The sequence below is a fragment of the Propithecus coquereli genome, unplaced genomic scaffold (assembly GCF_000956105.1).
Source record: "Propithecus coquereli isolate 6110/MARCELLA unplaced genomic scaffold, Pcoq_1.0 Scaffold59, whole genome shotgun sequence".
Taxonomy (NCBI): Eukaryota; Metazoa; Chordata; class Mammalia; order Primates; family Indriidae; genus Propithecus; species Propithecus coquereli.
Window position 1 is genome coordinate 553535 of NW_012151840.1, and position 16238 is coordinate 569772.

Sequence of the window (16238 nt, forward strand, 5' to 3'; positions counted from 1 at the left end):
CCAGAGCCCAGGACAGTGCTTGGAACACAAGAGATAACCAGCAAATATTTGTGGTTAAACTACAGATGTTTGATTAAAAACGTTACTGCCAGCTTTGAGCACCAAGAGAGGGTGACGGAGATTGCGCTGCCTTCTCCTCCTTCCACCTGCTTTCAGCCATCCCCTCACATCTATTATCCCTTTCTTCCATTTCCAGCCTCTTTTCCAGAATAGGTGATATGTTCCAGTTAACAAAAGAGGGGCCAGGAACTGAAAAAAAGAAACTGACACCGTGGCCCAGACAACACGTGACAGGAATGATGAGGACACAGAGAGAGGGTCGGCTGGCCCAGAAGAGAACAGATCGGGCTGGATAGAACAGACGGTTCTCTTGGTCACGTGGATTAAGGGAAATCACCATCTCGTTAGTGAGGGAGGGTTGCAATTTCACAATACAATGTTCCGAAGGCTAAGCAGGAAGCCCTGCTGAGTAAACTCTCATTTTGCCCTAGTATAACTTCCTCCATGCAGGGGCAGCACAGTGCAGTGATGTCCAGTGACCTCTGGGACACTTCCCAACCCAGGCCAGCTCCTCGGACAGCTCCCCTTTCTTCTTTTCTCACGGGCCCTGTACTGAACCATTTGCTCTGACCTTATCGGAATGTGGGCCTTTAACGTGGTAATTTGCCTTTCATGGTGTCTAAATTTAGGATCAGGACAATCCAGAGACCCTGCCTTGGGGCAGAAAGGCCTGAGCAAGCCTAATGAGCATTAGGAAGTGAGCTGGCCCTTATCTGAGATGTGAGCCTGTAAGCTACTTGCTTTGCTGTCACTTTTGAGTTTCCATTTAAAAGAGGAACATAAACACAATGAAGCAAGAAAAAATTAACTATTTATTTAATAAAAGGCAGAAATGAAAAGTGATCATCCTAGCGTAAAAAAGTATAAATAAATCTAGCCGACAAAACTACCAAGAAAGGGACAAACTATCTTGTTTAAGGTCACACAGTATGACCACAGTGTGACTCAGTTGGAATTGCAATCAAGTCTACCTGCCTTCAAAGCCCAGGCTCTTAGCCTTTATGCTGTAATGTCTCTTTTTAAGGATAGTTCCAGGGAGGTCCAGAAAAGCATAGGTTGAAGTTCCAGGGCAGAGCACACCAGGGACTTACGGACAGCCAGGGCTGGTTTTACTGCCAGCAGGGTGTGGATGGCCAGCCTGGGTGCTGTCTGGGCAGCCACGCACACTGGGCTTCCTCTCTGTGGACTCCATTCTCTGAGTTGCCATCACTTGTCCTCCTTGGATCCCTCACTGCAGGTACCTGAAGAATAGACCATTATAGCTTCGTCGTGCCCCGGGGGAAGCGTAGGTATCCTGTCTGTCCCTCAGCATTCTCAAGGGTCCCCACACTGAAAGGATTGGTGCTGGAGTTTTAAGAAGTCCTTAGGGCCTCTTTCCTGTAAGTGATTGGAATGTTTTTTTCCGCAGTAAACAGTAAATCCTGAGATTTGACAATTTAAAAAATTTATTAATAATAACCAGCCGAAATAGGTAATGGAGTATTTATTAACAGCAATGTAACTAAACATCTACAGTTATAGATAGCTCATGATCTCTCGGACAACCTATTCTGTCTTCAGTTTTTTTCTCACGATGAGTTAAAAAATGTTTCCCCATAGTTTCCAGGTATAGGTGGTGTTTTCACCTCAGAAGCTCCACAGAACAATTTTATTCCAAATGCACAAAGACTGTGCTCATGCTCCCTGAACCCTAAGTCTTAGATCTATTTCTAATGTGATGTGATTTTGAGCTCCTTCTCCATGCTGGTCGCTGTGAGGGAAGGAGGCAGATGCACACAAGAGAGCAACGGAAGGGAATGAGAGCTGTTATCTACAGGTGTTTGCCGACGTATACAGAAAAGAGCAACCAAACCCACAGAATCCCGTGTTCTGGATCATAGCTCTTAGAAAGGCAGCCCAGGAGAGGCCTCGTCCTTCCAACAACCATCTCAGAACACGAGTCTCAGCCCACCATGCAAGACGATGTGGACAAGGAATAGAGCCAAGAGATGGCATTTGTGATGGGTCTAAAGGCTTGGTGATGTTCTTGGTCTGACAGTACAGTCATTCATGCATTCATTCATTGAGGCAACAATTGTTTATTGCATGCCAAACACTGGAAGTGAAAGGGGGAACAATTAGGATGGTGTTTTACTCTCATGCAGTCCATGAATACTTGACACACCCCATTTTTGGTCACAGGGATTCTACCTTGATGCCGCACTAGCAGGACACAGAGCATGCCCTTCGTAACAGTACCCCCCAGTGTGTCTGCTGGCTTCTGACGTGTCTTATATTGATGTCCTTCAGGCAATAATCTAGTTCCACACTGCTTTGGGCTTCCCCAACCTGTGCCTCCCATCTTCCTCGCTCTTCTGGGTAATCTTCTTCCCACTGATGACCTCTTCCCAATTCCCTAAACTGCTCAGTTTCTGAAACTTTTACCTTTTTTCTCTTCCAGTCCCCTGGCTGTGCTTAGTCATTACCCAGAACTGGTCCCCCTCTGAAACCTTAAACCCTCCTCACCAAATCTCTGGACAACTTCCCTTACCTCGAACTTTCTAACACTTTCCTTTTCCCCAGCCCTTCCACATTGCAGTTCTCCTTTCCAGCACTTACTTCTGTTTTCACTCTGTTTCAGCCCATTTCTCCCTCTTTGCTAGGCCTTGCCCACCACCCGAGCTGGTCCCTGAACTTGAACCCCTGGCTTTATGAGCCTGTCACACCAACCCTCTGACTGCAGCCTGAGAATCTCTTGCGACTGGGCACACTGACACCACATACAAATGCAAGTTTTTCAACCCAATGCTGAAAAATAGATATTTTACTTGTTTCTCTCCAGGATCCCTTTTCCTCTCAGTGATTGTTTCAGACCTTGACCACTTTTCAGAAGCTCTCAGCTCAATGCAGCCCCCCTGCTCAGGTTAAGCAGCTCATCTCCCATTTCACGCCCCAACACGGTGACTATCAGGTACGGACTTCTACTTCTCTTCCAGTCCTCCTCTGCTCTCTCTGGACTAGTGCAGTGGCCTCTTAATGCAGTGGTCCCCAATCTTTTTGGCACCAGGGACCAGTTTCATGAAAGACAACTTTTCCACAGATGGCAGGAGGGGTGATGGTTTCTGGATGATTCAAGTGCATTGCATTTATTGTGCAGTCAAATCTCTCTGCTAATGATAATCTGTATTTGCAGCCACTCCCCAGCACTAGCATCACCCCCTCATCTCCACCTCAGATCATCGGGCATTAGATTCTCATAAGGAGCACACAACCTACATTGCCCGCATGTGCAGTTTACAGTAGAGTTCATACTCCTGTGAGAATCTAATGTCGCCACTGATCTGACTGGAGGTGGAGCCGAGGCGGTGATGTGAGGCACGGGGAGCCACTGTAAATACAGATGAAGCTTCACTTGCGCAGCTCACCTCCTGCTGTGAGGCCTGGTTCCTAACAGGCCACGGACAGGTACTGTGCCTCCCATTCTACTGGCACCCATTGGACCCCCAGGTACTGGTCTGTGGTCTAGGGGTTGGGGACCACAGTCTTAATGGGTCTTCTTGACCAATTAATGGTCATCCTGCATTCCAGTTCCTCCTCCACCCTGCAGCCAGAGCACATGTGGAAAATGGCTAACATCCTTCAGCAGCTTCTTGTGTCCTGTAGGACAATGTCCTTTCTGACTGAAAAATCTTCCTTTTCTTTTCTTCATCTTCTTGCTTCTGTTAATAAAATACTATATTGGGGGAAAAGCTTTTGTCTTTTTTTCTCTCCTCTTCTTTCACTTGATTTTCCATGTAGGAGAGGGAGAAATATATTTCTGAATCACGTGGCCTGTGCTCTCCAGTGGATGTGCCTGCCCTCGGGCCACATGATGTCTTTTCTCCTCCAGAGGTAAACTCAGTAGTGCGTATCTGGCTCCTGAAGAATGGAGGTGAATACACAGGATCTTAGATCCTCGTTACAATGTAATGTAGCTTCCTCAATGTAAAGCTGATATTTTGAGCCTTTTCTGAATTCTGTGTCTGTTACTGAATCACTTCAGAATCTAGGGAAGGATGTGAGTAATTAGCATTTACAAAAGCATTCATAATAGACCCTCCACTATCTGAATCTTGTTGCCATTTGCATATCATCTAGTGTCTTTACCTTTCAACACCAATAACCCCTGACCCCTGACCACCAAACAGGCTGTAATCCAGTCATTCCAAACTACCTGTAGTTCCTTAAATGGATAATGTTATTTCATTTGTGTGCATATGCAAAGCAAAGCCTTTTTCCATTCTGATTCTCCACTCTACTCGTCCTAAACCACTGCTCAAATATAGTCATTACTGAGAAGTCTTCTCTGATTAGCCCCAAGGACAGTGACCATTTCCCCCATTATGTTCCCAAAGTTTCTTACACTTTCCTCTCTTACAGCAGTTTTCACACGCTATTGCAATTATTAGACCATATCCTCTTGACGTGCCAAACTGTCCCTTATCCATCCATGTTCTGCCTCCACCCATCACACTGCCTGGTAATCATGGGTGCTAAAAGCTTTTGTATTGAATAAGTAAGTGAAGAAACATAAGATTAAAAATGAATGCCTACATATTTGCCTGCTTTACATCCGATAAAGGGCTAATAACTAGAATCTGTATAGAACTCGGGAAAATCAGCAAGAAAAAATCAAACAACCCCATTAAAAAGTTGGCAAAGAAAATGAACAGAAACTTTTCAAAAGAAGATAGACTAATGGCCAAGAAACATATGAAAAAATGTTCAACATCTCTAATTATCAGGGAAATACAAATCAAAACCACAATGAGATATCACTGATCTCCAGTGAGAATGGCTTATATCAAAAAGTCCCTCAGCAATAAATGCTGGCATGGATGTAGAGAGATAGGAACACTCATACACTGCTGGTAGGACTGCAAACTAGCACAACCTCTGTGAAAAGTAGTATGGAGATACCTCAAAGAACTAAAAGAACTACCATTTGATCCAGCAATCCCATTACTGGATATCTATCCAAAGAAAAAAAAGACATTCTGTAAAAAAGACACCTGCACTAGAGTGTTTGTAGCAGCACAATTCACAATTGCAAAGATGTGGAAACAACCCCAGTGCCCATCAATATGTGAGTGGATTAACAAAATGTTGTATATGTATACCATGGAGTACTACTCAGCCATAAAAAATGATTAACTACCTCTTGCATTATCCTGGATGGAGCTGGAGCCCACTCTTTTAAGTGAAGTATCACAAGAATGGAAAAACAAGCACCACATGTACTCACCATCATATTGGTACTAATTGATCAACACTAATGTGCACATGTGGAAGTAACATTCATAGGGTGTTGGGCAGGTGGGAAGAGGGAGGAGGGGATGGGTAAATCCACACCTAACAGATGTGGTGCACGCTGTCTGGGGGATGAGCATGCTTGTCCTGTGGTACAAAGGCAATTTATGTAACCAAAGCATTTATACCCCTGTAATACTCTGAAATAATGATAAAAAAATGAATGCCTACAACGAACTAAGCTTTGTGTTGTGTGATCCGAATATTACAAAGAAGCTAAGTTGTCTCATTGTAAGGGACAAATTACCCTGCTTGAAATAGCAGGGGTTATGTTAGCATATGAAGTTGAATGGTGGATTAATGTAGAGTTGAATAGTTCTTGAAGCATAGCTATACCTAATACAACATGACAGAGGAGCCTGGGAATATCTAGGGTCTTACTGTTTAGTCTCTGTCCATCATACCTTAGAGCTAGGGACAACTTGAGTCCAGTGATCATGATGCCCATCACCACAGGGACCTGCCTCCTCTCAGCTCCCCCAGATGGGCATACATCAGCACAAGCATAGAAGAAGAGCAGATTAGTGTACTGGACTCTCTGCTTAGCACTAAGAAAGCTGGTTTGAAGCCAGTAAAACTAGGCCTATATGCAGAGATTGACACCTTAACCCTGGATTATGGCCTATGAGATGTGCCTTCAAGGGCAATTCTGCTTTTATTCTATGGCCTCTGGCTTTTGTGTCCTTTACCCACTTCCTTCTGAAGTAAAGGCATCGAAATTGGCCTACTTACTCCACAAATCATACTTGGAGGCTGAGCATTGCCTGGTATACTAATGAGGGATGACCATATTTTTGGCACATGCCTTTCCATGTGGGAGCTATCTCCCCTGGTTACATAGTGAAGGGGCTGAAGTAGAGATGGGTGGAGCTGGACTTACAGCAGAACCAAGTTATGACAGCCTCTGTTAGTTTAGTTTTGCTTTTAGCATCTTTCTGACAGTTTTGGCCACCTCCCTTCCTCTGGAGCATGCTGAGTTCAGCAAGTTCAGCTCTGTCAGTTCTGTCCCCTGAATCCATTGGTTTCTGGTCATTTGATAATGCTTTGACGCACACAGGACCTGCCTCTCTCCTCCCTCTTAGAGTACTAAAGCCCAAACTAAATATCGCTGTTTGGGGCCTCCTTTCATTCTTAAATTCCAGCTCATCACCTTCAGCTGCCTGAGTTATGGCTCTGCTATTCTTCTTCATCCTTGGTGAGTATCTCCGCTCCTGTTGGTTTAGGCTTTAGAGTTTTCTGGAACTTTGATTAGGATCCTCTCCCTGCCCCCTGGCACAGATTTGGGATGGTCTTTAAGGATGGCACTTTCAAGGATGGTTTTCTCCCTCCCTTCTATAATCTGGCAACTGTTCTAAACCCTAAAAAGCCACTTAATCCATACCCAATTTATAATCTACTGTGATTATTAGATTTTTTTCCTATTTCCCTATATCTTCACTGACAGATTTATTGCATTTTATTCCATTTCCCTCTTTACATAATTTTCCTTAAGTACTATTTATAAGAGGACAAATGAATGGACCTTGGGTAGCAGCAGGTAGAGCCATGAAAGGAAGTAGAGTTGCAAGACAGTCACCTTTCATTGATCATATTATCTGGTTTCCTCTGAAAGTGTTTCTTTCATTTAATGTTTCCCGAATTTTCCCCAGTTTCTTTTCTTTTTTTTTTTTTTTTTTTTTTGAGACAGAGTCTCACTCTTTTGTCTGGGCTAGAGTTAGTGCCATGGCGTCAGCCTAGCTCACAGCAACCTCACACTCCTGGGCTCAAGCAATCCTTCTGCCTCAGCCTCCTGAGTAGCTGGGACTACAGGCATGCACCACCATGCCCGGCTAATTTTTTCTATATATTTTTAGTTGGCCAATTAATTTATTTTCTATTTTTAGTAGAGATGGGGTTTCGCTCTTGCTCAGGCTGGTTTCGAACTCCTGAGCTCAAACGATCCGCCCACCTCGGCCTCCCAGAGTGCTAGGATTACAGGCGTGAGCCACCGCGCCTGGCCTTCCCCAGTTTCTTATTGCCTAGGTTACTCTAGTGATTTTGGAGCCAAAGAGACCTGAGTTTCTCATCCTGGCTCTTTGATTTCTTAGCCGTCTGAATTTATAGGATACCACACTTCTCTGGAATCTTGCTCTCTCATCTATGAAGTGAAGATAATATTATGTTCCTCAAAGGCTTGTTAGGAGACTTTTCACAAGATAACTAATATAGGGCATCTGACAATGCCTGCTGAATCCCTACCCTAATCAATCACATCCATGTTTATTGTCTTGATGATCTAGTGCATCACCGTAGCCCACGTGGATCTCTCAGTTGGACACTTACGTGTCCATTGTAGGGTATTGGCCGTCTCTTAAACATCTGCATCCCCTGTGGTACCCAATTAGCAAGGACTAATCTTGCCCCTCAAGGATATACTAATGGGTCTTCCAGGCTCACCTACACTCCCCCTCCTTCATGAAGCTTTTCTGGTCTGTGCCACCTGCAACCATCCACCCTGCTGCAGAACCTCCAAGTCACTTACTGGTTATATCACTTCTGTACCTGCGTATCAACCTTGGCATGCTCCTTTTCCTTCACGTGTATACATGTTTTGTGCGTGGGGTTATGCAATGATTCACATATGTGTGACATAACCTTGAATTTTAGACAGTAAGACAAGGCCTCATGGAGCCTGAGAGTAGCCACATTCTGAAGATGAAGGGCATGGGGTTAATGAGAAGTTGTTTGGAAAGCAAATTGATCGTTGCCTGAGGTCGGGCCACCATCACATGTGAAGGGAACAGGCTGGATCAGGCATCTGTGGTAGAATTGGTGTCTGTGGTTCCTAGCCAGTGTCTGTGTCCTTCAAAGCTGGTCATCCCAGGAGAAGAAGGTGCGAACAGGACTGACCTTGGAGTCTCTATCTACTGCTCTGGCTCACAAAGCCTGGCAAGGGAGTTGTGTTCTTTGAACAAAGCCTTGGAAATTGACTTCATGACCTCACCAGCTGCCTTCTTTCTTTCCCAGCCATTTGTACGAGGCCTGGACTCTTAGGTAAGATTTTTTGGGGGTTACTGAGAGGGAGGCCTTCAAGCTCAGGGGAGGGGAGATTTTGAAGCTTCCTGGGCCATAGAGAGAGGCTGTGGTTAAAACAGGCCCAGTAAACTTCATTTCCAGCTTCCCACCCACCCATTCAGTCTTGCAAAGGGTTTAATGTGGTTTATCCCTGCAGGCGACCTCTCCGCACTTGGTTCTATGGCTGCGTGGCCAGCATTCTAGTAGGAAATAGCTACATTTCAGGTCCAGAGGGCACTTCACTGCCTTGTGGGTCTATCTGAGAAATGAACTTTCTTTTCCAGCACATCCAAGTCCCCCTGCCAGGCTTAAAGTCACCTTTGTTTGAATTAGAAATTCATCTGCTTCTATGCAGCACACGGCTTCAACAGTAAAGCACAGGCTGAATTTCAGCCTCCATTGGCTACCTTCTTGAGGAGTCTTTGGGGAACGTACAAATTGTACGCCCAAGGAGAGGGCGGGCCTGCACAGAGAGAACAAGTCTGTGGGAGAGGAAGGCTATGATGGTCCAAACTCAGGAGGGTTGGTTGTGGATTATCAGCTTCTTTGACACTGTCCTTCAGTCTACACTTTCACTTGATGGTAGAGGCTTTCCCAGAGATGGACAGCTACAAATTCTGCTTTTGGTGTGGAGCATCCTACACCCTGATGGATACAGCTTGATTCCTTAAGGAGCGCTGCTTCTGGGCTCTCATCCTGCCACTCAGATTATTTAGTCTTTTTTCTTGGCCTCCAGGGCTGTCTGTTACTGCAGGTAGAGTGCAGGTAGGCAACTGCTTTCTTTACAGCCCCTCATACTCCAGGATGTTAATTCTCTGCCCCTGGGCCCATCCCTCAACCCCTCTGCTGATGTTGTAGGCTAAAGGCATAGGCTAAGCACACTCTGCCTAGGACACAGCTGCTCTACGAGCCCCTCTGCTCTTCTCTCTGCCTTTTAAATCTTTTCTCAGCCCTTATATTTCCTCAAACTGAATTTCTTATATACTTACTATGTGTATCTTTATTGCTTATTTCTTCTTTCCTGAGAGCTGTTCTAGTCTTCTACTTGATAGAAAATGAAAATTTATTAAAAGTGAGAATTTTATAATCCAAAATGAAATAAAACATCCCGTGCTTGATCCTGACAGCTAGCATTTCCTGGAGTACACAATAATGCTGATCCAAACGAATCTTAGATACAATCACCCCACAGTGATTTCTGGGTGATTGCTTTCAAATTATATTTATAACCAGATGTATAAACCTTGAAGTCAGGTGGGCAAAAATGGAAACTTCTCTTAGTTTTTTATGGTTAAAATTTAATTTCTATCTCTAGCCTTCAAGTTCATATTTCTCTCCCAAAAAATTAAAGAAGAAAGGGAGAGAAACAAAAACAAATAAACAAACTAAACATAAACTTCAGATCAAAGTTTTCTCACTCAACCACATCTCCTGGGTTGATTCCAAGTTCCCGGGAGTTTGAGCAAAGTTGAGACAAGGCAGGAAGTGGGAAATCTGGTCCTCAAAGTCCTTTTCCATCCATGCAGGTATCTGGGTCAGACCATGTGGCCCATGTTGGCCTCTATTAGGCTGTTTATATCCCAACAGGCCACAGCCCTCGAGTCCAATATGGCCTCTCCTGGTGCACCAGACCTCTCTTGGCTAACTGCCCTACTCCACAAAGGCATGGCGAATTCAGCCTCTGCTATGTTGCTCTGAGGCTGCAGAAGACTTTGTGGAATGGCCAAGCCCACTTAATATAAGCTACTTGAGGGGAGCAATGCTATCTATCTTGTTCATCACTGTTCTCTGAGCTCATTAAAAAAATACCTGAAACGTAGTATGTGCTCAATGAATGTTTGTTGTCTGATGGGCTCTTCTTTGGTCTCCCTTCATAGCCATCTCCACTATACTTGTATGTCTTGGTGGAAGGGAGAACATTTCTGTTGGTCTTTTCCACCCCCAGAGTTCTATTCAGGGAGCAGAACCAAGTCCTTGATTCCTCAGAACCTATCCGGAGGCTCTATGGACCCTCTCTCCTACTGCTAACCTCTAGAATTCTCTAGACAAACTATTGTGGCTCCGAGACTCTGAAGCTCTGACTTCCTTTGCTTGATGCTCTCTGCATTTTTTCTGAACTGGGTGCTTGCACAAGGGACAATGTCACAGGATGGGTAGGAGTGGGCCACTGACAGTGACAGAGAGTTAGGTTGTTCAGCCCAAATTATATGCAAACACTCTGCCTCAATCTGGCTGCCATGGAGAGAGACAGGGTCGTGAAGAAGAAAAAACACAACAGATATCATCTTTACACCTCTGCTCTGGCCTGGGGCTTCCACTGTTGGACAGCGTGACCATAGGACCACCACTACCATGAGGATCATTTTCCTCATCTGTGAAGTAGTGGAGTGGATGGACTTTAAGATCTCTATAGGTCCTTCTGGTTCTGACCACCAGAGAATCTAAAAATTCTGTTGAATCTTCAACCAACATCTTTCCCTTAATCTTCAAACTGAAAAGGCCAGAAGTCATTTCTAGGTATCTTGGAGTTTCTTGGTAGGGTACAATTAAGGCTATAGCAGAATCAGAACTCAGAGATGGGGTCCCAAGCTCCCCTCCCTAGCTTTCCCATCTGATCCCTCCTTTTTAGTCCCCCAATGCTCCACACCCTCTGTCAAGGGCAGAAGAGGCCCAAATTGGCTGAGTTTGTGCCTGAGCAGCCTCTGGGTTCCTCCCAGGTCTCCAGCTAATATCCCATCTCTTTGCAGAGTCTCCATCAACAGTGCGGCTGGTGGGAGGCTCCCACCGGTGTGAAGGACGGGTGGAGGTGGAACAGGATGGCCAGTGGCACTTGGTGTGTGATGACGACTGGGACAAGAACGACGTGGCTGTGGTGTGCCGGGAACTGGGCTGTGGAGCAGCCAAGGAAGCCCTTGGTGGTATTTTATATAAACCACCGCCAGAAAAATGGCAAAAATTTCTTTTTCAAAATGTCAATTGCAGTGGGATCGAAGATACACTGGCTCACTGTGAAAAAGATGAAGATATTATTGATTGTTCTCTCAACGAGGCTGCTGGGGCGTTGTGTGAGGGTGAGTATTGCAGGACTCAGAGACCATCTGCCAGCTGCCCATACCCCTCAAGGCCACTCCTGTTGGTCTTTATTCCCCACCATAGACTTTCACACGATGGCTAATTGGTCTCTCGTCCCTCACTTCTCACACTTTCTCAATTGTGAATCCTGGAGACAAACAATATCCTCACTTAGCATTGTTACTCCTACTTGGTCGAGCTAATGCTTTTTTCTTAGTTTCGATTTAACCTGTTTCTCTTATTTACACACACACAAACAAACATGCACGGATCAAGAAACCACTAAACAATTGTTGAATAGTTTATCTTGTTTATGGAGCTGGGGGTGGAGTTGTGGGGGAAGAAATGAGCTTGCAAAGTATAATGTTTGTTTTTTGGAAAGTTTCAGTTTTGAAGGCGTCTACCATCCAGTGGGGTAGACAGGAGATACTCACAGCAAACCGACACAATCTCATAGATAGATGATAAATAGGTTGAGAGATAGATACATAGATGGAGAGATCTGTGTTCCTTTACTTCCCTACATATATTTGCTATCCCTCACACAGAGGGAGAAATTATTAGTACTTTCACCTCCACTAGGCTGTGATTTGACTGAGGGGCTAGTCTATGTCTCCTTTTTTTTGTCTACCCATAGAATTTGTTACTGAAGAAACATCACTTTTTGCCCTGATGCTGAAGTCTCATTCCTATTTCTTAGAAAGGTTGAGGGTTGGGAGCACTAATCTGGGATACTTGGCTGATAATGCCAACCCTGAACCAAAGGGTTTTTGGTTGTGGGCACATCTTGTATGTTATTGCATTTTTTTTAAAAAAAATCTACACAATGTTTCTAACTGCCTCTTGTGAGCAGCAAATGAGAAGTTGAAAGTGAAAATAATTTGAAAAATTAAAATGCTACGGAAATGATAATGATTCAACCTGGGCCTGAGAAACTATGTTTCCTGCATTGATTCACTCATTCATTCTTTCAATAAGCATCTGTTAGGCGGTATTAAACACTTTAATACAGATTATACTGAACACCAAGAACTGAGAGATGTGTCCACTGGGCCCCCTTTTCTGAGAAGACTATGTTCTAGCAGAGAATAGTCACTTCCTTTTTCTTTCTCTACAGACGCAGACAGCCCAGTTTTTGAGGAGGTGAGGCTGGCTGACGGCCCTGGGCCCTGCAAGGGGAGAGTGGAGGTGAAGTACCAGGACCAATGGAGCCCTGTATGCAAAACAGGCTGGAACCTCAAGGCCACAAAGGTGGTGTGCCACCAGCTGGGATGTGGGAGGGCCATACTGGCCCAAAAATACTGCAACAAGGCTACACAGGGCCAAGGCCCCATCTGGCCGAGCCAGATATCATGCTCAGGAAAAGAAATAACCCTTCAGAATTGCACTTCTGAGCCTTGGGGGAAGAACAACTGCACCTTTGATGACCACGTGTGGGTTGAATGTGAAGGTAATGCCTGTGCATCCAGAGACTAGGTTTATTCATGGATTTAATTAAATGGAATCCCATTCAAACAATATTTACAAAGAACTACTCATGCACCAAAGGATCATTGCAAACTTATTTAATTGTGCTGATCATCAATTCTGTTGTTTTTAAAACAGGGATTATAATACTTGCCTTTGTATATGAAAATGTTTTAAATAACATTAAGCACTACATTAATATGAACTATTATTGCCTTGAATTCTATATAATAGGATCAGGACACACCAGTTCATGTATCTGTTGAGTTCTTCAGTTTTTAAAAACTATTAGAAAGTCAATTATAAATATCATAAATTTATAAAATGGATGGGGAAGTGAAAAGGCCCTAGTTAGAGGAGCAGACCTGGGCTGCAGGGATTGGAACCTGATGGAGACCTAGAGAAGGAGCTATAATCACAGAAACACACGTGAAGTGTTCCAAGTGTGCTGATGGTGTTTGGTGAGGATGTAAACGATCTTATTTTTTCTCCTTTCCCTTCCTCTCTCCGACCCCCAACTTCCTCCTCCATCCTGCAGATGTCTTTGACTTGAGACTAGTAGGAGGAGACATGCCCTGCTCTGGGAGACTGGAGGTGCTTCACAAGGGTGTATGGGGCTCGGTCTGCGATGATGGCTGGGGAAAAAAGGAGGACGAGGTGGTATGCAAGCAACTGGGCTGTGGGAAGTCCCTCTCTCCATCCTTCAAAGTCAGGAAAAGCTATGGCCCTGGGGTTGGCCGCATCTGGCTGGATGATGTTCGTTGCTCGGGGGAGGAGCAGTCCCTGGAGCAGTGCAAGCATAGATTTTGGGGGTATCACGACTGCACCCATAAGGAAGATGTGGCTGTGATCTGCTCAGGTGAGTCCTAGAGATGGAGTTCATGAGGGCTGGCGTGGAGGGTGACGAAGGAAGAGAGGGCAGTGGGAGTGGACTCTGGGGATAAGGGTAGCTCTCCCAGGGCCATGGAGGAGCTCACAATCATCGCCTGTTTGTGAGTACTTTCAGGGATATGACTGGGGTATTCTAGTAGGTTTATTCATCTTGGGGGTGGAGTTGGGGCTAGGGATAGGGCTGACACCAGGAATACAATAAAAAATCTACAAGTATTGAATGTGAGAACAAGAGGAGTTTTGAAAATTATTTGATCAACATCCTTATATTAAACATGAAGAAAGTGAGAGAGAAAATATGCAACTTTCCCAAATCATAAAAATTGCTTTCAAATCATATAGCAGAATTATAATAACCAGTCTTTACTCTCAACCCAGAATTAGTTCTCTTAGATGACCCCCATCCTTAAACCCCAAGTTTAAATTGTAGAAGATGGGCTCACCTCATTCTATTTGTTGTCACTGCCCAGATTTTAAGTGGGTCTGTGGGAGTAGGGGTTATGGTAGGGGGCTCTTTGGGAATGTCCATGAAAGAGTCTTACCAGAGAAGGCAGGATACCATCCCTGAACCATAGACCTCTTCAGGGGAAGGAAGAAAGAAGCCCTGTCCCAACCTGCACCAGGAAATGCAAGTGCAGTCCCTGGTGGCTGACTCAAGAGAGCCACAGGTCTGAAGCCCAGTTGTGTAATCAGTGTGGGGCTACTTGGTTAAACAACTAACTCTGGAACTAGGTAAGAGCTAAGAGTTGACTGAGGAGTGTGGAAAGCAGTTAGTGCCCAGAAAAGAATGGATTTAACAACGGAAGCTTACGGTTTGAGCCCCGCTGCTGCTACTTCAAAGCTATGTAATCTTAGTCACTTAACTCCTCTGAACCTAAGTGTTTTCATCTGCAAAACAGAGAGACACTTGTCCCATTGGCCTCACAGACTTTTGTGAGTGTGTGAGGATAAGGCATGTTAATAAATGCGAATGCTGTTTGTGACTCACAGGGGAGCTGGTCGAATAAGTCTCTGGATACTGCACCAGATTCTGACCTGCCTTACGTCAGTGTGGGATATGTGTATAGTTCAGCTCTCTTTCCTATTCTGGGCCGCAATCTTCTTCCTTAGCTTATTTGAGTTTGAATGGAATAATCCCTTTTTGGCCCATCTCCATCCTTACTGCATTTTTCTCTTCTCTTTACAGAATAGTATCCGGGCCTTCCTGACGTTGGAGCCCCACTGGCTCCACCTGCCCCTGCCTGTTCTCCTGGGCCCTGATTATCCCAGTGCTCATGGTGGGCCTCAGGCTTTGGCCACCACTCCCTCGTCTCCTCGGGAGTCAGAGCCCAGTGCTTACGCCTTGCTCTGAGGGCCAAGCATCCCCATCACCGCCTCTAGATAAGAGCTGTTGAGTTCCTTCTTGCTTAGGAGGATGAGCTTCCAGTTGCCCTATGCTCACTGCTGACCCCTGGGCATTGGTTCCAGCCTTTCCTGCCTCTCCCTAAGCTACCTGGAATCATCAGGCCTGTCACTTTGACCAGATGTGCAGGCCATTACTAAGGGATGATCTGTGTCTGTAAACAACATGAAAGGACTGAAACAACGAAAGGAACATTTGAAAGGAAACATGGGTAGACAATATTTTGGAACTAGTTTTTTTGAACTCTTTTTTCCCTCAGACTTCAGGTGATCACAATAATAACTAACCTCACTACTCTGCTGTTTCTAGACCATTTTTTTTTCAGGAGCAGAGCATCATTCTATAATCCTAGAACTTTTCATGACAATTAAGAAAAGATGTTTCATCCTCTGATTGCCCTAATAAATTACTTTTCTTGTCCATCCCTATACAACCTGGCAACATGGTTGGCATTTAACAAGAGGAGTTTCACAAATACATTTTACTTTATCCAAGGAAAAATGTATTGGTTACTGGGAAAATGTCAAGAAAGAGGCAGAGAGAGGTTGGAGAAGTCTAAAGTTGCATCTCCTGACAATCAGAAAATACCATTTTCAGTTTATCAAAGGAGACTTTGGAGCCTGCAAGCCTGAGGCAAGACAGGATGATACTAAGAAGAGAGTCAAGATTTAGTTGTAAAAATCGGCAACTATAGACTCTGAGGCTAAGCTGAGTACTTATCAAATGGCTACATTTACACTGTCTAATACATTAAATCTCACAGTCTCAACAGTTGCCTCCCTGTGATATACTCTTTCTTCCCACGGGGAAACAGGTGTGTCAGTTACTCTGCAATGGCCTTTTAGCCAAGATTAGGTACAAAAGAACCTTCCAGCAAACACAACCATATGTGTAAGATGGCTCTCCTCTGGTTGTGGAATTGTCTCCTTGTCTTTTTCCTGTTCCAGTCTGTGAACCCGAAGTC

The 16238-nt window shown here is 44.7% G+C and overlaps 1 protein-coding gene across 2 annotated transcripts; it reads left to right on the plus strand.

Moving 5' to 3' along the window:
• The first annotated feature begins 6389 nt into the window (after nt 1-6389).
• CD5L (CD5 molecule-like) lies at nt 6390-16037 on the plus strand. Of its 2 annotated transcripts, XM_012658476.1 has the most exons (6): nt 6391-6583; nt 8395-8421; nt 11190-11513; nt 12632-12964; nt 13520-13840; nt 15059-16037. In XM_012658476.1, exons 1-6 carry the CDS (start codon nt 6556-6558, stop codon nt 15061-15063), a joined length of 1038 nt encoding a protein of 345 aa, XP_012513930.1. In that variant the 5' UTR covers nt 6391-6555; the 3' UTR covers nt 15064-16037. The 2 variants fall into 2 exon arrangements, with proteins under 2 accessions (XP_012513931.1, XP_012513930.1); XM_012658477.1 differs by lacking the exon at nt 8395-8421 and having other exon boundaries at nt 6390-6583.
• Nucleotides 16038-16238: the final 201 nt, after the last annotated feature.